This window comes from Dipodomys ordii, unplaced genomic scaffold (genome assembly GCF_000151885.1).
Source record: "Dipodomys ordii isolate 6190 unplaced genomic scaffold, Dord_2.0 Scaffold40, whole genome shotgun sequence".
NCBI classification, from domain to species: Eukaryota; Metazoa; Chordata; class Mammalia; order Rodentia; family Heteromyidae; genus Dipodomys; species Dipodomys ordii.
The window spans coordinates 14,057,366-14,082,669 of NW_012267256.1; the positions used below are offsets into that span (position 1 = coordinate 14,057,366).

The following is a 25,304-nucleotide window of genomic DNA, read 5'->3' on the forward strand; positions in this document are numbered from 1 at the left end:
GAAGGGGCTAAGAAGGTGGCTCAGTGGTAGAGCACTTGCCTTGCATAATACTTGGAAATCCATCATCAATTTAATTCACACCAGCATCAATAAATCATAGAAAATATACCCTATATAGCCAAGGGAATAAGCAAAAGTAAACATTGTATTTTCACCTGCCTTGTTGGCCAGATTGAAATGAAAAGTCTAGCCACTTCAACTGGAATGATGCCTTTGCTCAAACTGGTTTGGTTATTTTTGGAATCTTTTATGGAATATTAATTTTATTTGCTCCAATTCTTCAGGAAGCCACCTTGGAAGTGCAAGGAAATATAAATGATTAAAAAACAGAAGGGGAAATAAAAAGGAGGCCAAGTATTTTCTTTCTGCAACTTTCTTGAGCTAATTAGATATTAACTATATCTCATATCTCTTCCAACAGAAGAGGGCTGCAATATTGCTACTCTTCAAGGTGGTGAATACTGGTGTTAGCAGTCTTTTTTCATTGTTGTTTCTCCAAAGTAAAGGAATGATAGAGAAAAGTAACATTTTCCATTAGTAGCAATATTGATGCTGGAGCAGAGAAACAATGAAGCCACATGACCCAAGAGAGGAATCAAATGTCAACCTAAGCTCTTCATTACCACTAAGTGACTCAGACAACCTCAAACAGTAAAAAGTAAATAATAAAAATAAAACAACATAGTATTTAAAGTATGTTAATTTTTAGACCTCCCAGGTTTGCACAATATATTATCTTTCTCATACAAGAGCTTTACACCAGCCTTAAGTGACACAAGAGTTTTTTAATCCCAATTAGTTTAGTGTTCTTTGTTGATATTATTCTGTTGTTGTTTTTTTCTGGCCAACAATAATGAATAACCCATAAACGCTAATGAATAACTAAACCCTTTGTCTCCAAGGACAGCACAGCCCAACAAGAAATGTCATAAGCCCTGAGGTAAAATAAAAACCTTTATAATGAAAATCTTCCCAATTATATAGTCCACTGGGTATGGGGAATGTAGAATTGTCTTAAATATTTAAATAGTTGTGTCAAATGTGCTGAAAGTAAGATCATAAGACTGACTTCCCAGATGCTTTGAAAAATGTGTTTCTACCAGTCTAATTACAATAAGAGATTGTTGGAACAGGAAGTAGGGAGATGCTGTTATTGGTACAACAGGACTAGGCTCCTCTGCTCACAAGTTCCAGCAAGGTTAGTAAGATGCCAATTGAGAATGTATTTCATGGCCCTTAGTGGCTCAGATAAACATCAACACTTATCTCATTAAAACCTTACATGAAATAAGCAAGCAATTTTAAAAATAATTTAAAATAATTAAAAAGATAATTTCCACTACCTTAACCTAAAAGTAATCGCAATGATGCTACTAAGAAATATGTAAAAAGGAAGAACACAGAATATTGTCTTTGGGGGGGGGGGGAAGGCTTGATGCCAGTACTGAGACTTAAACTTATACTCTTCTCTTGGCTTTTTCACTCAAGCCTGGTGATCTACCACTTGAGGCACACCTCCATTTCTAGACATTTTTTGCTGGTTAATTGGAAATTAGTATCTGATGAACTTTTCTGTCCAAGCTGGCTTTGAACCTCAATCCTTAAATGTCAGCCTCCTGAGTAACAGCTAGGATTATCAGCCACCAACAAATGGGCTTCAAAATACTGTGTTTTAGTGGCAAAATGTTCTTTTCGTCTAATGTATTTCCTAAGCTGAAAAGCAATGACACCCCAGAATCAACTAGGATACTTGTTAGGAGAAATACCCTTTCATATCTGTTTCTAAGCATCTAGAGACAGGGAAATGGACTGTGTGGGAACATGTTTTTAAAAAAAAAATAGGCAAAGTGGGTGCCTGTAATCCTAAGCTACTTAGGGGGCTGAGATCTGAAGATCGTGGTTCAAAGTCAGCCCGGGCAAGAAAGTCCATGAGATTCCTATCTCCAATAAACCACAAGAATACCAGAAATGGTGCTGTGGCTCAAGTGGCAGAGCACTAGCCTTGAGCTGAAGAGCTGAGGGACAGCGCCCAGCCCCCAGCTCCATACCAACAAAAAACAAAAATATATAGGCAAATACAGTCAGGGGCAGGGGCTTCCCTGACTGTATTTGTCTATGCATCAAAGGTGATGAATGATAGCTGAGGATATCAGAAAAGAATTAATGCATCTACAACCAATGATTCTCAAAAAGAAACAAGAGAAACTCCTCATTCCAGTGAAACATCAGCTAAATAAAAACAAAGAGATAATAAAACTCCCCAGAAATCTTTTATCTTCCTATCCACAAGATGGAAATCGATTCAGACAAGGATCATCCTTGGAAGCTGTGCAAGGTTATTGAACAGGATATTGCATAAGAGTAATGATTAATTTGGAAAGAGAAGTGTCCTTCACCATGCAGTAATCTGGAGCCACTGCCTACCCAGGCAATTCAATGTGGCATCACACACATTTGAGGACAAAGAAGCAGTGGGTGCATCTTGATTCTGCAGACTTTTTAAGACATTTGGGACAAAAGAAGGAACACTGCTTAAGAAATACTTAGTCAGTATAAGATGAAGCTAAGCAAAGTAACTCCAAGACATGGAAAGATGAAGATTTCCTTTGTTGTTGTTGTTATTGTTAATGTGCTATGTGATTCTTTTTTCTTTGGTGTTTTTCTTTTTTGTCAGTTATGGGGCCTGAACCCTGGGCCTGGGCTCTGTCCCTCAGCTCTTCAGCTCAAGGCTAGTGCTCTACCAATTCCTGCTTTTTCTGCTTATGTAGTGCTGAGGAATCAAACCCAGGGCCTCATGCATGGAAGGCAAGCACTGTTCCACTGAGCCACCTTCCCATCCTTCTTTTGTGTTTTTTGTTTTTCCCCCTGTGGTTTATCCCATTGTCACTGTATTTGATGCTGGTACCCTGGGTATTGTATATATGTTTATCTGAATTAGGGAAGGGAAGGGGAACAACAAAATGTTGCGACAAAGGGTGGACCAATGCAACAGCAATACTGACGAGACACTATGATGGAAATGAACTGTACAGCGTGGGGGGGATGGCAGCAAGGGAAGTGGGAGAAAAATGGGGGGGGTAACAAGTTCAGCAAGAAATGTACTCACTACCATACTTATTTAACTGTAAGCCCTCTGTACATCACCCTGAGAATAAAATTAAATTAACAAAAATTAACAATAGTCAGGATTGGCTACTTAAGTAGCGCTTGCTGGATGAAGATCTTCTTTACGGGAGCACGTTTGGAAAGATGTGTCTTTTTTTGTTTGTTTTTGGTCAGTTGTGGGGCTTACGCTCTAGGCCTATGCACTGTCCTGAGCTCTTCAGCTCAAGGCTAGGACTCTACCACTTGAGCCACAGCGCCACTTCTGGCCTTTTATGTTTATGTGGTACTCAGGAATCAAACCCAGGGCCTCACGCCTGCAAGGCAAGCGCTCTACCACTGAGCCACCTTCCCAGCCCCAAGACACATCCTTGTCTATCTTTTGCGCTTCTTCCTTCCTCCTTCACTCTTCTCTGTGATAAGGCAACCAAAAGGAAACAGCTCAATCCTTACATAACAGAGATATTAGTCAACTGTATGCTTCTTAGGAGGCTCCCCCCTAGAAATTATCCAGGGTTCCAGTCAGATGTCTGTCTGTGTGACAATGCTTAAGAACCTAAATTCTCTGCACAAAACTCTATTATATCCCACTGAGTTAAAACAATCACTCTCAAGACTCAAAATATACACTTGTTTAACCACTATGTAAATTATACCTTATCCTGAATCAGTGATGCCGTCACTACAACAGTCATTTTATTTATTTGTTTATTTATTTATTTGGGCCTGGTCTGGGGGTTTGAACTCCAGGCCTGTGTACAATTACTGACAATTAGCTGGGCTTTTTTTATTTTTATTTTTTGCCCCAAACTGGCACTCTATCACTTGAACCACAGCTCCATTTCTAGCTTTTTTGGTGGAGATAAAAAGAGTCTCACAAACTTTCCTGTCTGGGCTGGCTTTGAACTACAACCCTCAGTACTCAGCCTCTTGAGTAGCCAGGATTATAGGAGTGAGCCACCAGCCACCCAGCTTATAATGGTTAATTTTATATGTGATCTTGACTTGGCCACACAAGTCAAAATGATGAAACATTACTCTAGGTGTTTCTTTCAGGTATTTGGGGATGAGTTGAACATTTAAATCATGACACTGAGTAAGACAGATCACCCTCACTAGTACCAGTAAGCTTCATCCACTTAGCTGAAAGGCCTAATCCACTAAGTAAGGGTGAATTCTTTTCTGCATGATTGCCTTTGGATGGGAACACTGCCTTTTTAATGGGCTTTGAACTCAAAGTGAAGCACAGGATCTGGGTCTCAAGCCTGTCAGCCTTTGGACAGAGACTACACCATGAGCTCTCTTGATTCATAGGCTGTCATACTCAAATTGGAATTAAAACTATCCCTTCTCCAGGGTCTCCAGCTTGCTAACTCACTCAGAGGATTTTTGTAACCTGTCAGGCCTCCATAATCCCTTAAGCCAATTCTTTGTAATAAATCTCTTTATTTCTATACTTACATGTATACACATAGGCAAATATATATAGATCTCTTCAGTTCTAATTTTCTGCAGAACTTCATCAAGTATATGGAGTTACACGTTCAACCCATGTCCTCATGACAAGGTTGAATTCCTGGGCCAATTATTCGTGTTTCTTCATCTACCTACTACTTTTTTCTCTCCAGCTTCATCACTTCAAGTAGTGTCTGTACCCCAAACCCATGTGGAACCAAGCCAAAGGAAGTTCATTAAATGCCCCCACAATCTCTCCCCTCCAGATTGTGAATGTTCTTTTCACCCCACTCAGAGGAAGTTTGAAACAGTCCCTCACAGGCACAGGTGCTAGGCACAACACCAGGATGGGCATCATGCACAAGTGCAAGGCTGGGCACCACTCTGCAGAGGTTCTAATCTTCTACAAGGTTCAACCTGGCAAGTAGTGTGGACAGAAAAACCTCTGCGCCTCCCTATCATAGGAGCAATCATTATACTTTATGTGCTAACTGCACATATATTTATCTGAATTCTCCAACATCCCTAAGGCAAAGACAGGATTTCATTGGCTAACATATCACCAGACCAGAGGCTCACTCATAGTATACGTTCTATACATTCAGCAATTATTTGTTGAGTAAATAATCAGATGAACTTCAAACAGTCCCACATCATCAGTTATTGGCTTAATTTAAAAACTGTCAACCAAGAGCACTTTCTTTGGAGTAGGAGATATTTTCTGGGATTTGAACACACAGCATTTTATTTGCGAGTACCTTCTCTACCACTTGAGCCAAGCACACGGCCCTTTTTTGCCTTATTTTTTTAATAGGGGCTTGTATTTTTGCCCACTTAGTCCCAGCCCTAATTCTCCTATTTATTTCTCCCAGAAAGATGGTATACAGACATGTTCCATCACACCCAACCTACTGGCTGTGATGAGTCTCTTTTAACTTTTCAGCTTTGAACTAAGGTCCTCTTGTTTTCTGCATCCCCAGTAGCTAAGATTACAAGCTAAAGCCATTTTGCCTGGCTTCAAAAAAAAAAAAAGGTTTCGTTTTGTTTTTCTAATACTGGGTATTAAACTCAGAACCCTGCACTTGCTGAACAGTCGTACTACCACTTGAGTTATACCTCCAGCGTAGTTTTTATATTGGTTATATATCTCAGCCCAAGCCAGCTGAGCTGTGATTTTTCCTACTTGTGCTTTCCCCATGTTGCTAAATGATGACAACCATGTGCCACTCTACCCATGTGCCATGGGCTGGAACAGAATCTTGCAATCTTCTTTTTTATTCTCACTGGCCTCTAACTGCTATCCATCAACCTGTTCCTCCCATGTGTCTAGATGAGAGCCTGGAGTTACCACTCTTGGCTGAGATCTGTAAGGAACATATTCAGCCACTTCTGGTATCATCAACCACTGATGGTAACCCCAAGGTATAAGACTGAGAGGAATAATCAACGTATCTTCAGTTCCTTCTCTGTGCTAGGCAAGCCCCAACCATGCAAGTCCAGAAGCAAGTAGTATAAGGAAGCAAGCTGAGCAAGGATCCAAAAAAACCATGGAAGAATCAGGAAGCAGACCCACTTTTCTCAAGCATTCCAGAGTGTGCTGACCCTAAAAGTTCACTTAAGTATCTGAAGCATATTTTTAACCATGATTATAATTATAGCCACTTCTAATCACCATCAAAGTAATATTCCCAAACTCTGCTTGGCTACTGCCCGGAAGTTTCTTATTCCTTCTAGATCTTAGTTCTCTTAGCAGTTAATCAACCATAGCACACGACTCAGGAGCTGCTGTAAAGAATAACTGAGACAATGTACTGGAGGTCATTCAACACTCTGCATGACACATGCCAACTGATGAAACAATAAATGCAAGTTATTAATATTATGACTGCAAAGGCAGATTTGCAAACACAAGCAAATCTATAGTTCACTAGTAAGGCATGAGCTGAAAGATGTTACTAGATCGTAGCCTCTTCAAAATTCAAATCCCCCCCAACTTTGAGATTAAGGAATTTAGCTTGCTGTGTGCCATGAACACAGCAACCTAACAATAAGAGAATGATTTTGGGGTACTCTTCTCAGGGAAATCTTTTCCTATATTAAACACCACTACTTCTAAGAAATAAAACACCCTAATGCCAAACCTAAATCCAATGTATATAAATAAAAAGAAGGAAAAAAAAGAAATTTAAAACTACATATAGGCTAAGTGTTGTTTAAAAAAAAAAACTCCCCATTTATACAACGCCACGCACAGAATTACAGTTAAAAACTCTCTTTGCCTGATATAAAGCATGATTCACCCTACATTAATTGGGTGGATGGATATTTGGAAGGCTTGCAAGTACTTCTACTTAATAATATAAGCACTTTTAATATAAACATAGGAAGGCTGATTCGATAGCTAAAATAGCTGGTACTCATGGCATCTGCCTACCATCCCAGCTACCATGTGAAGCATGAACAGGAACATGTGGTACAGACTGGCCGGGTGGAGGGAGAGGGGATGGTGGGTCCTGCTTCAAAAATAACTAGTGTAGCCAGGCACCAGTGGCTCATGTCTGCATTGCTAGCTACTCAAGAGACTGAGATCTGGTGGTTCCAAGCCAGCCTATGCAGAAAAAGTCCTCAAGACTCATATCCAATTAAGCACCAAAAAAAAAAAGCCAGAAGTGGAGCTGTGACTCAAGTAAGAGAGCATTTTGCCTCAAACAAAAAAGCTCAATGCCTAGGCCTTGAGTTCAAACCCCAGTACCACCAATGGATCGCAGAAGTATACTCTTTTTACATAATGAAGGTCTATTTTACATGAGATTTAGGTTCTTTCTTTTTCTAGCCTAAACAGTTACCATCCACAATAGAATTTCAGCTTCTTTCTATATCACATCATCCAAATAATTTGCTATTCCCAATAATTGTTTTTTATTTTAAAATCAATCGAACATTAATGGGTTAAAATCATGTTCTCTCTCCAAGTCCTACTAACCAGGTTTCTAGTTCCCCTAATTACAAAATACATCTTTTCATTTTTCTTGCTGGGGAGGTAGCTCAGTGGTAGAGCTCTGGCCTTGCATGTGCATGGCTCAGAGTTCAATCCCCTGTACTGGAAAAAAAAAGTTATGCCCTTTTCTTTCAGCTTGTTTCCCTCTTCTTACTAACTACATTATAAAAATGATAGCTTCACTCTTAAAATAATCCTCTTTCTTACAATTTACATCACTGATTCCTCATTTTGTTGGTCATTAAAATGTCTTCCTTTTCTGATCCTTCCCCTTCCAAACCCCATCATTCTTCTATTACTTCTAATACGAGCATAAATGACCATTCTAGTCACCTCCTTCATTCATGGCCTGTAAAATCCACTCCCCAGTGAATCAGAAAGAGCTTAGTGCCCATAGGGGAGGAGAGACCTGTCTAAATTTGCTTGTGTTCTTCTTTAACTACCATCCTCTGCCTCCATAGGACTGATCTTTCTGTCTTAACCTTCCACTCTCTTTCACAGATCACCAAAATGCCACACACCTTGTTGGACAAACATGGCATTTATCTAGAGCTACCCCCCCCCTTTACCACACAAGTTAGGTATCATAGTGAGACCATACACCTTGACTCTGATATTTTATATGTTTTCTATAGCAACTACTGGCAACAGTTTTTAAAAAGCTTCCACTTTTAAAGGATCCCAGAAATATAATCCTACCTTTCCCAGGATTTGGAGGAAAAGGACTTCCACACTCTTGCTGCTTTGGCTTTAAAGTATGTGACCCTGACATGCCTCCAGCCTGGGTGACCTGGAATCGTGGTTTCCCATTGGTGAGCACTTGTCGCCTGGGGCTCAGGGCAGGTAGATGGATGGGGCTCTCAGCCACGTTGTTCTGAGGAGCCATCCCTCCTCCTGAGGACATCTTGAGATGGAAGTTGCTAGCAAGGCTTCCAAGAGCGGGACTTGGTGTGCTGCCATAGGACAAAGGACCAGGAGTCCCTGAATGGGCTCGGATGGGAGGAATATGCTGGCCACTGACCATCCCTGGCCCCTGTGTTCCTGGTGTCCGGTGGAGACTCATGCTGCATGACCTTCCATTCATTCTGGAAAAACCTGCAGCCAGGATGCTCAAATCTTCAGTGGTACTAATGACTCCTTTCAGGCAAAGTCCAATAAGTTATCCATGGTGTGGGTTCTAAGCCTGTTTAAAGAAAAATAAATGCAGGCATTTTAAAAGTAAAAAATGAAAAGAAGGTTTAGTGCGTTTTCAACTCATATAGTGAGTTTTCTTTCATACCAGGAAGAAAAGAAGCAATTGTAGTTAGCTAAATGGCCTTTTACATAGAACAAGGTCATCAAATACCCAGCTCCCTGGCAAGTACTCTCCCTACTGCATTCACAGTAGACATGGATTATGGATCGCTGCATTGTTTTGCTTGACACTGAGCCCTTCTCAATATGGTGCTCTTGGCTACTACTACCAATCTACCACTGCCAACTTGCAAAACAAAACTTATTTCACTCCCCTAAAGATCTGTCTGCACTAGTTCATTCTTACTATTAGTGGGTCTCGGGAAATCCCAAAACTCCAAAACCCCAACCTTCATGAGCTATGAGACCCATCTTTCAAAGGCCCCAATAAATATCCACAAAATAGGTTTGCCTTCTAAATGAGGTAACAATAACTGGTGGGGGGAGGGGGAAGGCCTATGATTTTCACTCTAAGTGCAATCTTTTCACAACCCTCAATTTACAAAAAAAAAATACAACTCGAAGTTTAAGAAGATTACAAAGGATTTAATAATATATATTTTTATTATTATGCTTTGACAGTTGTGGGGTTTGATTTTGGGGCCTGAGTGCTATCCTGGAGCTCTCTGTGCTCCAGGCTAGCACTCTACCAACTGAGCCACAGCTTCAGTTCCAATTTTCTGATAGTTAATTGGAGATAAGAGTCTCAGAGACTTTCCTGGCTTTAAACTGCGACCCTCAAATCTCAGCCTCCTAAGTAGCTAGGATGACTGCCATGAGCCACAGGGCCTGGCAGTAATATATCTTTATATTTAAATGTCATCATCAGCTTTAGAATCTCGATTCCATACTGAAACCAAGTTACAAATATGTAAACAGAGTCAAAACACCACCAATATTCTAGCTTTGGTTAATGTGCCAATAAAGGTGAGAAAGCTAGTGTCTGATGCACAGAACAGAGTTTCAAAGGGTGAGCTGTTCCCAGGTGTTCACAGTATAAGACATCATACTGTTCATTAACCATACTCTCATGAAGCTTCCTACAAGAGAAACCTCTAAAGTAAAGGCACAACCACAGGACGCCATCACCAATCCACATGCATTGAAGTCAGTGCTCCAGGGTTCTGAATCATGAAGGAAAGCTCCTTCCTCTCCTACTCAAAGTCATACAACCAAGTAACCTACTATAGCAGGACCATTACTGCAAAAGTATAATAAACACATTCACAATCTGTCTTGGATAGAGACGTGATAGTCATGGAAAGAAGCCAAGGCTAACTAAACACAGGAAATACGGACGCAGTACAGAGTAGTAGCATTCAAATATTCCCAGTGGGTTGAGTCCTACTTTTTCCATATGATCCACTTTAAGGTCTTAGACAAATATTGAACTCCAAAATAACTGACTCATAAATCATCAAAGGAAAACTATCAAGGAAAGGAAAAGTTTCTTATGGAGAATTTTCTTATCATTCTAGGAAATCTAAACAAGTGATACTGCAAGTCAAGTGCTCATTGTGCCTTCTGAAAAGTTTTACCTGTGGGACTTTGTTGAGGAACTTTAAAAGTAATTAACAGCTGGGTGCCAGTGGCTCACACCTATAATCCTAGCTGCTGGGGAGGTTGAGATCTGAGGATAGTGGTTCGAAGCCAGCCTACACAGGAAAATCCATGAGATTCTTATCTCCAATTAAGCACCCAAAAAGTCAGAAGTGGAGCTGTGGCTCAGATGGTAGAGCACTAACTTTGAGGAAAAGAAACTGAAGAATAGCACCTAGGCTCTGAGTTCAAGCCCCAAGACTGACACACATATATGCAAAAAAGTCATTGAACAACATAAAATTAAAAATAACATTTTTAATTTTATGTTGTTCAATGACTTTTTTGCATATATGTGTTTTGCTAAGGATTCTATCAGTCTATGGTATTTAACACTGTCAGGTTCTCTAGCTCAGTAGTTCTTTCTATCAGTTGTCTCCAGATTACCCTTCTCACCATTACAGTCCCCTCTGAATGGACAAGAAATTCCAAGTTATCCAAACATGCACGGTTGACGTTTGTTTATGGAGCAGTATGATATAGACCTTCCTTCACTTAATATAATTCAGACCCAAAGAAACATAGGTTGCATGTGTTCTCTCGTGTGTAATAATTAGAATGTGCCTCTAAATCTACAAGTAAACCCATTATATAGTAAAAGACAAAAAAACTACCCGTGCATATGCGAAATTAAACAGAACTCTAAACAGTCACACAATGAAACCAAAGGAGGATATTCTTAGGAAAGGACTTACAAGAGCTCAATAGCTAGGTGCATAAGATCATATAAAATGACGTTTATTGACACGAACTCCAAGAAATGGAGACCGAAGGTTTTTATTGTACTTTTCGTGGGATTTTTTTGTTTTTCCCCTTTTGTCGCTGTTTTTTTTTTTTTTGTATTTCCCTGCCTTTTGTCTTGTATGTAAGTTAAGTGTATCTGATTTGGAGAGGGGAAGGGGAAACACAGAAACAGAGGGACGCATGGTGAACAAATGCAGCAGTGATACTCACTAGATACTATGATGAAAATGAACTATATAACTTAGGAGGAAGGGGGGACAGTTGGGAAAATACTGGGAGAAAATGAGGGAAGGGGTGACACTGTTCAAAAAGAAATGTACTCCAGACTTAACTTATATAACTGTCACCCCTCTGTCATTACCTTTACAATAATTTTTTAAATATAGACTTTGATACTAAACCTGTTATAAGCCTGATCCCACACACATACCACCACCACTGGAAAAATTCCAATGTCTTTTCTGTTGTGTGTATGTAGAAGAACTCAAGTGTGCAGCCAGCCAGTCTGCTGATTCATTCATTCAGTAAAATCACTTAATGTCTTTATGCTTTGCCAGAGAAAATTGTCCATCTATTTTTCCACTCATTGATAAAATGGTGTCTTATGAGTTCTCTGAACCCTGCAGAAGAAAGCACTTATTCAGTACTCACCAAAAAAAGAGAGAAAAACCATAGAACTATGTCCTATTGGCAATTTTTTTTAAATGAATAATTGTCTAACATGACTGGAAATTTCAGTCACCGGAACGATGGCTCAAAAGTGACACGCATCTGCAGATTGACAGACTGTACCCATTTCTGAGGTGTTTTTTTTAAAAGAGAGTTATTTTTGGCATCAACATATATACAAACAGGAATCCTCATCAAAAATTTGGACTACAACACCTGAATACTTAGCATGAGTCTCGATCATTAAGGAGGTCAATCAGTCTACAAGAAGGAAAAAAAGTGCTGAGGACTTAATTATCAGACATACCTCTGCTGGTCTTGCACTGGTGTCTTGTTTTTAAAATAAATTTTAGTCCTACTTAAAATAGCTTTTAATTTAAAGTAAAAACAGCAAAATGTACTTAACATTCATTACTAAGAAAACAGCAAAGTGATTAATGCTATAGGCAAATATGGCTTAGTGGGTAGAGTGCTTGCCTAGCATACATAAAGCAATGGATTCGATTCCTCAGTACCACATAAACAGAGCCACTGTGGCTCAAGTTGTAGAGTGCTAGCCTTGAGCAAAAGAAGCTTAGGGACAGTGCCAAGTTCAAGCCCCAAGACTGGCACAAAAAAGGAAGGGAAGGAGGGAGGGAGGGAGGGAAGAAAGACAAACCAAAAGTCTATGAGCAGAGCAAAACCAACTCCGAGATAAAAAGAAAAGAAAACTCTAAGTGAAAAAAAATGCCTAAAATTCCAGTGTTCACTTAATTGTGCCAATAGCTTTTTCAAGTGGTAGACGGTAGAGGTAAAAATCAATTTTGTTTACTTGTATTTTTGACACAATTTAGTTGCCCTATGATTGAGATTGGATTCTAAATCTACTTGGTAAAAATAAAATAAAATAAAAAACAAAAAGGAATAAACTACTCAGTTTCACCAAAATGTATGGCTCAGAGAGTGAAAAGAACACTCAAAAAGTCAAGATTTCTGTCGGGTGCCAGTGGTTCATGCCTATAATCTTAGTTACTCAGGAGGCTGAGATCTGTGGATCGAGGTTCAAAGACAGCCTGGGTAGAAAAATCCCTATGGGATTCTTACGTCTAATTAACCTCTCAAAAACTGGAAGTGGTGCTGTGGTTCAAGTGGTAGAGTGCTAGCTTTGAGCATAAAGAGGCTTAGGGACAGAGCGCTAGGCTCTGAGTTCAATCCTCACAACAACAACAAAAAAGTCAAGATGTCCAGGTTCTATTTGTGGCAAATCATTCCCAATTATTCCGGACTGAGTTTTTCACCCATAAAAAGATTGAGGAGGTTGAACATAATAAGCACTTTGGTCTCTTGATATTCTGTTATTCCAGAGAATTTAAATCAGGACAATTATTTTTAAAAACATGCATATAATTAAGAATGATTAGTAGATTCTGTAAGTACAGTACTTAAGTCTATGAGAGTTGGGTAGAATTGAAAACAAAAATAGTAGTGTCTTCTACCAGTTCCATTAAAAGGATTAAATTTACACTTTGCCATAAAAGTAAATTCATAACTAACTAGTATAGCTGGTAGAATTCTACTGGAAGAGTCTCTTTATATTGAAAAGCTTAATTGAATTCTCCAGCCTTTTCTCTTGTCTTTCACCTAACAACTCCACCCAAGGCAACCAAGACCACAAAGAAGGAAAGAAAAAAGTGAAGAAGGGAGGGAAAGAAAAGAATAAAGAAATAGAGAAGAAAGTGGGAGAAGAACACCCAAAAGTAAGAACTCAAGGTATTTTAGATCTGACATATTGGCATACTTAAGATTTTTATACTTTGATGGCTCACAATGAAAATGTTCATTCTAATGAATCAACACCAGAATTAATAAATCTTTCCCTCTAACTGCTTTCAAACTCTTAAAACACACACCTGTAAATCAAGTCAGAGAGGAAATGACTTAACCTGAAAGGAAACGAAGGCACAAACACATTTAATAATTCCACTCATTTTTCTGGAAAAGCTTGACTTTCATCAAAACATAAAATCATGACTCTACCTTCTACCCAAGGCTCCAGCCATTGCTCCTCCTGGATTAGGAGATTAAACAAATGAAAGCAATGTTAACTCACCCATTCAAGAACATTCCAAAAGCACAATTTCCATAATGTCTATTTACAGCCGAAGGCCCTTTCTTAGTAAATATCATTAATAGACTCATCTAGAGTCATAATTCATCTGATGAGCCAGTTAATTATTAATTTTCATACATCATTTCATTTCCTTAGGCTACATTTAGCCTTTGTTACATTTTCCACTCCTTCTGTCAGGAGCATTTCTCTCATCCTGCAGAGAAAAACCTTTATACTAAGACACACAATATGCCAGTCAAAAAGCAAACTACTTCTATGTCTGTTTCATATACATACACCACCTAAGCCATCTAAAATAAAGTTCTAGATTCTTTTCGTGTTGTCCCTTCCAGTTAATGATTGCATAATTTCATTAGCACTGCCTTTTCAACCTCATTGCCTGGATCATTCATAGGAAGAACTCCTCCTGTTACCTCTTTTGTAGCCAGCAGAATATAGAAAGGAAAAACCTATCGATAGATCATGTAAGTGATTGGCATGCACGGCTGCAGTGTGAAGCACATTTTGCAATTCAATCAAGGACAGATAGAGCTGAATGTTCTTAGATCCCAAGAGTTCATTTTAATAAGCAGGATGTACCTTGTCCTAACACAGGTGATTGCCTCCTCAGAAAAGACTGTATAAACAAAAACCAATCATGTAAGGCATTTTATTGGCAACAATATAAACACAGCTATATTAGATGTCACCAATAAATCAAAATTATTCTTGTCTGCAATTTTAACAAGAGGAAAGTGCAAACATGTGCTTGGGACGCTGGAGAATATTGTGGAGGAAATGTATTGAATATTGAATATACACAATAGTTCTCTAAATTGAAACTAGATGCTCATATTATGGTAGATTAACCCACAACTCATAACCCACAACTCATAACTTTATCCAGTGAAACTGACCAGTTCTAAGAGCTGATCAAAGAAGATATACAAAAAGTTAACTCATCATTATTAAAATGTAGAGTAGAAAATTTAAAAGGTTTTGCCCAAACCCAAAAGCACACCATCTCTGAATATCTAAAATGCTATTTATTGAGACAAATTCTATAGGAAATGGAAACATGGGGGTTTTTTTGTGGTTGGTGGTGGTGATGATGGTTTATGTTTTCGGTTTTTGTTTTGTTTGTTCTTTTGTCTGCTTTTGGAAAGGGGGCAAGGTGTAGCACAGAATTGAAGAGAAGAAAGGTAAACAAATACAGTCTTGGTATTCAGACACTCGGCAGATACTGTAGAAAGTGAACTATCCAAATTGTGAGCAGGGACGAGAGGGAAACTGGGAGAAAGCAAACAAAAGGGAGAGATTGTCCAAGAAGAAATATACTCTTAGCCAGGCACCAGTGGCTCACGCCTATAATCCTAGCTACTCAGGAGGCTGAGATCTGAGAATCACGGTGCAAAGCCAGCCCAGGCAGAAAAGTTCACGAGACTCTTATCTCCAATAAACCACTAGAAAACCAGAAGTGGCACTGTGGCTCAGGCGGTAGAGTGCTCACCTTGAGCTGAAGAGCACAGGGACAGCGCCCAAGCCCAGAGTTCAAGCCCCACGACCAACAAAAAAAAGAAAAGTAAAGAAAAGAAAAGCTAGCTGGCACAGGTAGCTCACACCTGTAATTCTAGCTACTCAGGAGGCTGAGATCTAAGGATCACAGTTCAAAGCCAGCCTGGGCAGAAAAGTCTCCATGAGACTCTTATCTCCATTTAACCACTCAACAACCAGAAGTGGAGCTGTGGCTCAAAAAGTGGTAGAATGCTAGCCTTGAGCAAAAGAGCTCAGAGGCGACATGCCCAGGCCCTGGGTTCAAACCCCACAAACAGCACAAGAAAAAAAAGGAAATACACTCATTACCTGACTTATAAAACAGTAACTCCTCTGTATATCACATTACTAATTATCAAATCACATTTTAAAAATAAGTAAAAAATAAAGATTCCACCCAAGAGCTAGCATGTGTATAGATTTTTACTCCACTATTCTCAAGGTCTCACTTTGGTAATTGTATTATCATATTTATTCTGAACACTAACATGTACAGATGGTACTCAAGCAATATAATCAACAGTAAAATAAAATCAAAGAGAGTTACACTAATTAAAAAATAAGACAAATTAGTGTTCCCTCCAGAGATTACAGATCAGTCTTCAAAAGACCTCTCAGAAAAGATAATACATTAAATATTATGGTTTCCACCGCATATAACCCTGACTTTCATTTATCTGTGGCTAAAGCTAATTAAAGATTGATCCATGTTAACATTTTAAATGTTTTGTTGTTATTATAAAAGTGATGTACAGAGGGGTTTCAGTTACGTAAGTCAGGTAATTTGTATATTTCGTTTGGAAATATTACCCTATCCTTTGTTCTCTCCCAGTTTTTCCCTCCCATCCCACTCATAAATCATCTAGCTCATTTTGAACATCATGTTCAGTGAGTACATTTTATCATTTTTTTTATTTTTGCATTTTGAAAATTTTTCTCTAAGATGAAAATAATTCTTCCCCAAGTGTATAGAGTCAAAACATTGGCAGTGCCAAAATTTAAAAGTATAGTTATGATATTCACAATCTGGGTTAATATATAGGGACAGGACAGAAGAAGGAAGGGAAAGGGGAGGAGAGTAGATGGAGAAAATAAGGAATGACCAAGTCTAACTCAGAAATGAATTCCAGTTAGTCAAGCCTAACTTATACAGCGACATTAAGAACCTTCCACACAACGACAGTGATTAGAGATTGCTGGAAGAAACTCAGAGCCTACAGAAAAATATAGCTGGAGAGTAATATTATCAGTTTATTAACCTCCCTTGGAATCCACTTTCCACACGTCAGGACATCTATCTCTATAACTCACACAGCCTCCTACTTTACTAAATGTCATTGGTCTTAGCAATAACTACTTACAAAGAATTGCATTGACTTTACCTCAGTCATTAACTCATCATTGTGTACAGAAAGGTCTAAAAAGCTGTGGCCCTACCAAAAATGTCAAGAGAGAAGGAGATAATTAGGGATTCCTTTGGCCAACTGAAAGATATGCAAAATGAGAGTCATCTTGGAATACCTTAGCCAAGTTGAGGTATGAATAAGACTAAATTCTTGTATCTATGGTTAATAAAGTTGTCTTTCTAAAGCAATGGTTTTCAATTGGATTGCAATCAATTGGTAGCTGTAAAGCCAATTACTCAACAGGTAAAATACTTTTAATTAAATATAATAGATTATAAAATAGAAACTATCAGATTATAGCAAATGGTGATGCCATAGAAATGATCAAGTATTGTTTTATTTCAGTTATTTGTGTTTATAAATCTGTGTATTTGTATGGAGACGGTGTGTTCTGAAGAGAATAAAAAAGTCCATCCTATGGTGGGTCATGGTAAAAACATAATGACAGTGTTACAAAAGCATTTAGACTATCTGACTACCCACATGCCGACAACAAACAGCTATGGATATACACCGAGTTGAACAACAAGAGTCAAGTAAGTGCCAAACTATAGCTACAATGAAAAAGATCTAAGAGAAGTCTGACATTTTTAGCTATATGAAAAATAAAGGCTAAATAATTCAAAGCCACATTCCTCCCCCTGCTATTTTGTATCGTGCTTTTGATTCAATAGTCATGGATCGATCAGTTGGACCTAATACGTAAGGACTGATCCAGGCGGAGAAACAACATAAAAATGATTAACAAATTTTAGACCTTCACCATTGAAGAGGGGTGGGGGTGACTGTGCTCTTACAATGCAAAAGAAAGAGAAGTTGAAATCAACACATTGCAGACTTTGAGAACTGGGGGGTGTTTTTCCCCCAAAATGTGTTCTTAATATGAGTTAACCATGAGACTCTGAGACGAAGTATTTGAAATGGAAAAATGAACACATCCCCTATGATGTCACCACTGAATTAATTACCTGAATTGCACAGAGGGAGAGAGAGGAAAAGGGAGAGGGAAAGGAAAGAGGGGAGAGAGCATAATATGGCGACGATGTGAGACACAAAGGCTTTTTCAAAAATATAAAAGCAACGTAACTGGCTGGAGATTTTTCTTAAAAAAAAAAATTCATACAGGCCAGGGCCATGCCTGTAATCCTAAACTACTCAGGAGGCTGAGATCTGAAGATAATAGTTCACAGCCAGCCCAGGCAGGAAAGTGAGTAAGACTCTTCTCTCCAACTAACTACCAAATAAAAAAAAAATGCCAGAAGTGGAGCTATGGCTCAAGTGGTAGAGTACCAGCCTTGAGTAAAACAGCTTAGTGATAACACCAGGCCCTGAATTCAATATATATCCTCATACAAAGAGGGGCATGGGTAGTAAAGTATGGAATAAGAAGAAAGCATTAGATTACATATAGCAACCTACTACTCAGTCCATGTGAATAGCTGTTTACAAGGTTAAAAATCACAATCCACCCAAAAGGGTAATAAATATTGACTTATGGAAGGTTCTAGAAAGAAAATGTATCACTCATATTCAAGCACATTAAAACATCCCTAACACTCAAGTGAACTGACTGATTTCTTTCCTTCAGTGTAGTAGTTATTGCTTAAAAGTGACCAATGCAACTATTTTTAGCTGTTAGTAGACAGAAGTTTTATACAAGTTAAATTATGTTCAATGACATCAGTGTAGAAATATGAATGTCCACAACAATGACTAGGCTCTTAACCAACATGACAACATATTTATTAAAAAAAAAAAAGTTAACCTTCATGAATGACTCAGCCAAGTTGCAGACAGAAGTGGAACCTATTGGTCATGCTAAAAAGGTTGGGAAAACATTAATCTAGTTCTTCACACACAAGAATTTAAAAAAAAAAAACCACCATCCTGAGCCCTGGCATCTGGTTGACTTTCTGTGCACAGTACTTAGGAGGTACAGAAATGGTTCTTCATAGCTGTGGCTCAGAACAACAAAAACCACTAAAGTTCAGCAAGCTTGATCACTATCAGGGAGCGGCCCCCTCCCCCTCCCCGGGAACAGGGTTCGATCTTATGCTGTGACCCTACATGTCCAAGACTTACTGGCTCTGAAGAGATGGGCAGCCTTTCCTTTTCTTGGCCAGGCCAGACAAGAAGAACATTCTTCATCTCAAGACTGCCCTCAGCTCCTTAAAGCCTTCATGATTCGCAGACAAATCTCCTGATTTTGTTCCCAAAGTGGAACATGACTGTACTCTACAAAAAGCACCTTACAGTCTACCTCAATTGTTATTCCCTCCTTTCACACACATGCACGCGCACACATGCACGCTTGCATGCACACACACACACAGATGCTACTCACCCTTCAGGCCTTCCCTAAATACTCACTTGATGTCATTCCTAATCTCTTCTAAGTCTCCACATCTCTGATTTGTAAAATGGGGATCATTACGCTATCATACACAGTTCATAATACGAGAAAAGAGCAAATGAGAAAATGCACAGGCGTGTGATTAGCTCAGTGCCTGGAACATAAACAGATCTAATAAATGTGAAATATTTCATTCTTCATGGCTCCTTTTCAACATTTACATTTAGACTATTATACATTGCATTGTGGTCATTCTCTCTGCAAATCACAATTTCACTGTTTTAAGTTTTGTGTAATTTATCTTTGAACTGTCTCTTGCCCTTATATTTACACCAACTTTTATATTTACATTTTCACCACCAATTTATCACACTCAATACTGCTGCATAGATACATGTATTAATTATATGGTTCACAGTGTACAGGAAGTACAGTATAAGTGAAATATATCACCATATTCCACTTCTGTGTGTGCCTGCTGGTACTAGGGCTTGAATTCAGGTCCTGGGTTCTGTCCCTTAGCTTTTTTGTTCAGGGCTAGAACTCTATCCCTTGAGAGCCACAGCTAACCTTTTGGTGCTTAATTGGAGGTAAGTTTCCTGCCCAGGCTGGCTTTGAACTGCAATCCACAGATCTCAGTTTTCTGGGTAGCTAGGATTAAAGGCATGGGCCACCGATGCCCAGCTACAACCTACTTGTATAATTTATTACCTGAATAAGGAGAGCATACGATGTACCCGTGCAGTCATGAGCACGCAGTCCCATGCCCTGCGACCTATGGGACTAGATGAATCACAGTCCCAACAAACTGCCTAGTCTATTTCTCACCATCCATTCCTTTTGCAAGTAGGAAATAGGAACTCAGAAATTCTACTCCACTCTCCTGGGCAGGCACTTCACTCTTGCCCAATCTCAGCCTGCAGGTGAACAATAAAAAACAAAAACAAAACTTAGCTAACTACTGCAAAAGCAACATAGTTGGTTCAGTCCTAATAGCAGACTTCTTTTGCTGTGGGGGTTTGGCCCTCACCTAGAGACTACCAAGGTCTTGTCACCATGGAAAAAGCACCCAGCCATACCCCACTCACCTGAACTAGAGTCCCGCTAGAAGTGTCTCGTGTCTTTTCAGCCACCCTAACCAAGCTATCACTAGGATATAAACATGGCTTCTGTTAATTATTAAGTTATACCTCATCAACTAATTCCAGAAGCCAAAGTGTTTTCATCATTTTTTTTCCAAAGGGAATCCAAATGATTGAACTTATCAAAAGGTAGTTTTGAGCAGGCCTCTGGTGGCTCACGCCTATTATCTTTACTCAGCAGGCTGAGACATGGGGATTAAGGTGGCCAGGGAAGTCTATGAGACTCTGATCTCTACCAAAAAGCCAAAATTGGAACCTTGGCTCAAGTAGTAGAATACCAACATTGAGTGAAAAATCTAAAAACAGAGTCCAGACCCTGAGCTAGAGACCCAGTATAGGCAGGAAAGCACAAAAACAGTAATGGTATGAGGCAAAAAAAAAAAAAAGCCCACCACAATCAAGAATGTTCATTTGGTTATTCCATCTTTGTATTTTTTAATACATGGGGCTTGAACTCTGGGCCTGAGAGCTGTCCCTCAGCTCTTCAGCTCAAGACTAGCACTCTACCACTTGAGCAAAGGCATCACTTCTGGTTTTCTGGTGGTTTGTTGGAGATAAGGGTTTCATGGCTTCTCCTGCCCCGGCTGGCTTTGAACTGTGATCCTCATATCTCAGCCTCCTGAGTAGGTAGGATTATAGGCGTGAGCCACCCACACCCGGCTCCATCTTTGTATTTTTTAAGTAGGCAAAACTAACATATCTGTTAGCAAGAAGGGCAGTGGTTAGCTTAGGGAAGCATAACTGGAGTAGTGGGTGAGTGATAGCTCTGGTTTGCTAGTAACATTGTTTCTAGATCCAGGTGCAGTTTGTCAAAACTCTTCAAGCTTAATAGGTATGTTTTTCTGGAGAAATTTTTTGTTTTGTCTTATCTCAGTTAAAAAAAAAGTTGGCTTTTGTATCAACTCTGCCCTAGAGTTGGAAACTAGGAAATCTTGAAAATGTCAACATTTTTAAATCCAAGTTAATAATAATGTCATCTAAAAGTACTATGTCTCATCTTCCTTGAACGAGAAGGCACTATGCGTTTTTGCAAAGGTTTGCTAGGAGCCTTTTTATCTCCATCCCTGATAAAGTCTATGAATCTACCAAACTTAAAAAAAAGTTAAGCCCTGTATTGCCACCTTATTTATAACATCCTCTACAGAAAATAATTACAGAAACCACAGGAAATGACTTCTCCCGGGATGAGAAAGTGCATAGGATACCACTTCCTGAATTATCTTCCTTCCAAAGTACTCCCCTACAATCTAGGAGAATTGCAGCTCAGCATCCCAATTCCAAAGATCAATAACTACAATAGGAGAGAAACCAAAGTAGAAACAATGTTCTTGGTTTAATTTCCTAGCAGGGGAAAAAAAAATATGGGGGTGGGAGAAAGAATCTCATGAACTGCTGAATGCTCTTGTGAAAAACTACAGAAGGAAGATTACTTTGAACAACATGAACTAAGCAGGAGTGATACCAAACATTAATTTAGTATTATTTAACCTTCCCAAGTCTGCCTGTAGTTCACTGAAACTTTCACTCACTGTGGTAGGCCCTGGAGTCTTTAAAAAAAAATCCCATTTGGAATAATAATTCCTTCCCAAGCAAATCCACCAAGCCCAAGTAGTCAACCTTTGCTAACCTGACTCATCAAAGGAATTGTGATGGAAACCGGGACCCCAAGAAAAGATGCTTTCCCCAAACTGGACTCAGATAAACTAAAGGGAGATGAATGGTAGGCACAATTAACTACTCACATTCAAAGAATACTCAGTCCTTCCCTCCTCCCCCCCAAAAAAGTTAAGAAGCTACCAATACACAGAGTTGTTCTGGAAATAATAACTATGACCCCACCATCACCACTACTTCTATTCAAAAGAAGTATTAGAGCCAGTCTGGCGGTAAGGACTACTAGTGCAACATATGGAAACCATAGTAAAAGATAACCCTTAAACTCCAGCAGGTTCGCCAGTGCAAAGGTAGCATAGTTATAAGAGCACACACTCAGTCTCTAGATCACTTTCAGAGTTTCAGGAACAACCTTCACTGTTTTTCTCCATACTTTTACAGACTGCACCTGCTTGGCCAGCAAATTTGGAAGAGGGAGAAAGAAATAGCAGTCAATTTAGTAAGCCAGCCACCCCCTTCCCCACCAAAATAAAAGGGGGGACCCATGTTGTTTTAATAGTGAGGTTCAATGGAGAAGATCTAGAGGGAGCAGACACCTGGCTGTCTCCCAAAGAAGAAATCATGACTCACTGAAGCTTTTTCAGAAGGGGTAGGAGAGACTTGACTTCCCTACTGGCCAAGAAATACTCTTGAGTACTAGGAAGTGAAGTTAAGTGTCCTGAGTGCTACAGGCTTGGACAGTGTGTGTGTGTGTGTGTGTGTGTGTGTGTGTGCCTTTGGTCAAGCTCCTCTCTTGCTGGAAGTTTGAACTTGAGATCCCAAGTCCCACAACCTCTGGGGAACTGGTTTTCCTGGAGGGAGCTGCAGAATTTCCCACTCTTCCTCAACTCTGAGGTTCTGAGGCCCCAACTTTCAGTAGATGTTTTATGCTCTAAAAGCAGATTCTGAGGGACTGCTAAAAAGGAGCAAAGGATTCTGTCCTGTAAATGGGGGACCCCATCACTGCAAAAGTGCAGTTACTCCCCCCCCCAGGAGGCTGCTCCCTGCAATTCCGGAAATAACCTCTTACCCTGTGCCCCCAAAGTGGGCCAGAGTGGTTCCCAGGAAGCCCTGGTGGGAGGGTGAAGTATGCAGATGGAGAGGGCCTTGGGAGATTCTTTGAGGACAGGGAAGAGGGGAAAAAAGGGCAGCACCGGAGGAGGGAAGCCCTGCTGGACTCCTTACCCCCTTAGAATGGCCTTCCTGGGGGTCCTAGGCCCTCGCCCCCTGGTCTCCAAGGAACTGAGCAGAGCGAGGAGCGGGTCTGGAGGTGGACGCTACACAGCTCAGGGTGAGCGCTCGCGCGCGCGCGGCCGAGACCCCTGACCCACCACCGCCAACCCCCACCCCACCCACCCCCCTCCCCGTCTCCGCCCCTCACCGGAGTCCGCGAGTGAACGGAGCCGAGCGCAGCAAAACAAAACAAACCCGTGCCGGCTTCCTGTTGTGCAACCCAGTCCTGAGTAAGTGGGGGGCTGAGAGCGCGCTGCTGGCCTCCTGCGAGGAAACCAAGCGGGGCGGCTGGGGCCCGCGCGCACGCGCGCGCAGGAGCGCGCAGGAGCCCGCAGGAGCGCGCACTGGCCGGCCCGCGGAGGCCCCGGGGAGAAGCCACAGCCCGGCTCGCCTTCCCTCCCCGGGACAGCAGATTCCCCGCCAGCCACCAGCAATCCCTACCGGACAAATGCCACCCACCCCTCACCCCGCCATCTACAGAGCCTTAGAAACCTGGCCTCCAAAGTTTCTCCTTCCAGGTACCTTAACTGAATCATCCAGAGGATGACAAATCCGCCCAGGACGAAGATTTCCAGACACTTTGGGGGTGACTTCCTCGTCGTCCCTCCACCACCCCCGCCCCCAGTGACTGAGCTCCAGTGAGTAACTTGGAACTGTCGCTCGGGGCAAGGTGTGTGTCTCGGGCAGCCGGTGGCTCACTCAGGCTTTCCAGAGAGCGACTGGAGAAGACACACAGGGTCATTTATAAGGACGGGAGCGAACGGGACAAGGTTGACTGAAGAAGACTTGAGACATTTTCCAAACACTCCTGACATTTTTACCGGGGGGGCCCCGTTTAAGAAAAGGAGAAAAGAAAAACAAAACCTTAAAGGCAAGGTGACGAAGCTGGCGGGGGAGCTGAGCGTCTGCAGTCCCCGCCGGGGACTTTGAAGTTCTAGACTTGGCGAACCCCTCCCACCACCAACACCCCACCTCCTCCATCCCCAACTTGTCATCTGTACCCATCACCAACCCCCATCCCCCCAAAAAAGAGTGGGGATCCCCGGCTTTAGGTGAGACACGCGCAGAAAACACTCCAATGAGCTCCACCAACACGTGGAAGTTGACACCGCAACTTAAGAGCCCCCCACACACACACATACACACACACCCGCGCCAGTGTACACGAAAGACCGCAGGACACCCCATCCAACGACCGCTTCGCCAAAGTTGCCCTTCCGTGGGAAGTTGGGGTGACTTGCGCCCCTTGCCCAAGAGGTTCTGTAACTTGTCCCCAACTCTGTGTAGGTTCCCAACACTGTAGCTGGAGACCACACACACACTTCCCAAGACAAGTGAAACTTCAACACCTTGCTGCTCCTGAAAGTCTCCTTGCCACCCCCCCCTTCCTGGCCCAAACACCAGGCCCCCCAGCACCCGGCTGGGTTGCTGATTGAAACGCCACTGTCCCGATCAACCAGGGAGGGTCTCCAGATCTACAGGACCCTCCGATGGGGGCGGGGCGGGGGCGCGTGGGTCCTTCACCCCGCGCGATTGCCACCCGCCCAGCGTGGAAAATAAAAGTACTTCCAATCCCTCGTTTTCTTTCTGAACTACACCACCACCCCTCCGTACACACACACGCACCCCAGTGCCTCCCTTCCCACCTGCGAACCAAGTTCCTATGGTATCCACTTACCAGGTAACCAGGATTTCCACAACAAAGCTGCGGTGTGCGGGGTTCCTGGGCCGAGCTCCGCCAGCACCCAGCAATGACAGCGGGGTGAGGTGGGGGGGGTGGCGGCCGGCGCTGGGGAGGCGCCGGGACCCGAGGCTCCCGGGCGCTCAGCGCGCCGCACGAGAGCTCTGCCTCCTTCCGAAGTCAAACTCCCATCCAAGCCTGGGACCGAGCGCGGAAACCCGGCCCGAGTGGCGAGTGTGTGAGTGTGTGTGCGTGCGCGCGCGCGGCCGCAGGGGGAGGAGGCAGACGAGGGGGTGGGGGTGGCCGGACCCTCAGCATCAGCTCCCGCTCCCCGCCGCGCGCGGACACGCGCGCACCGCACTCCAGAGCTCGTTGTTGTTGTTGTTGTTGTTA

At 41.5% G+C, this 25,304-nt stretch overlaps 1 protein-coding gene across 1 annotated transcript in view; it reads right to left on the minus strand.

The window, feature by feature from the left end:
* The window catches only part of Glis3 (GLIS family zinc finger 3), a 447,811-nt gene extending 422,848 nt beyond the window's left edge, over nt 1-24,963 (minus strand). Inside the window, exons 1-2 of the mRNA XM_013018480.1 lie at nt 24,909-24,963; nt 8,255-8,738 (exon numbers count right to left, since the gene is read on the minus strand). Coding sequence (XP_012873934.1) covers nt 8,255-8,639 — 385 coding nt within the window. The 5' untranslated portion in view covers nt 8,640-8,738; nt 24,909-24,963. The remainder of the gene's footprint in view (nt 1-8,254; nt 8,739-24,908) is intronic.
* Nucleotides 24,964-25,304: the final 341 nt, after the last annotated feature.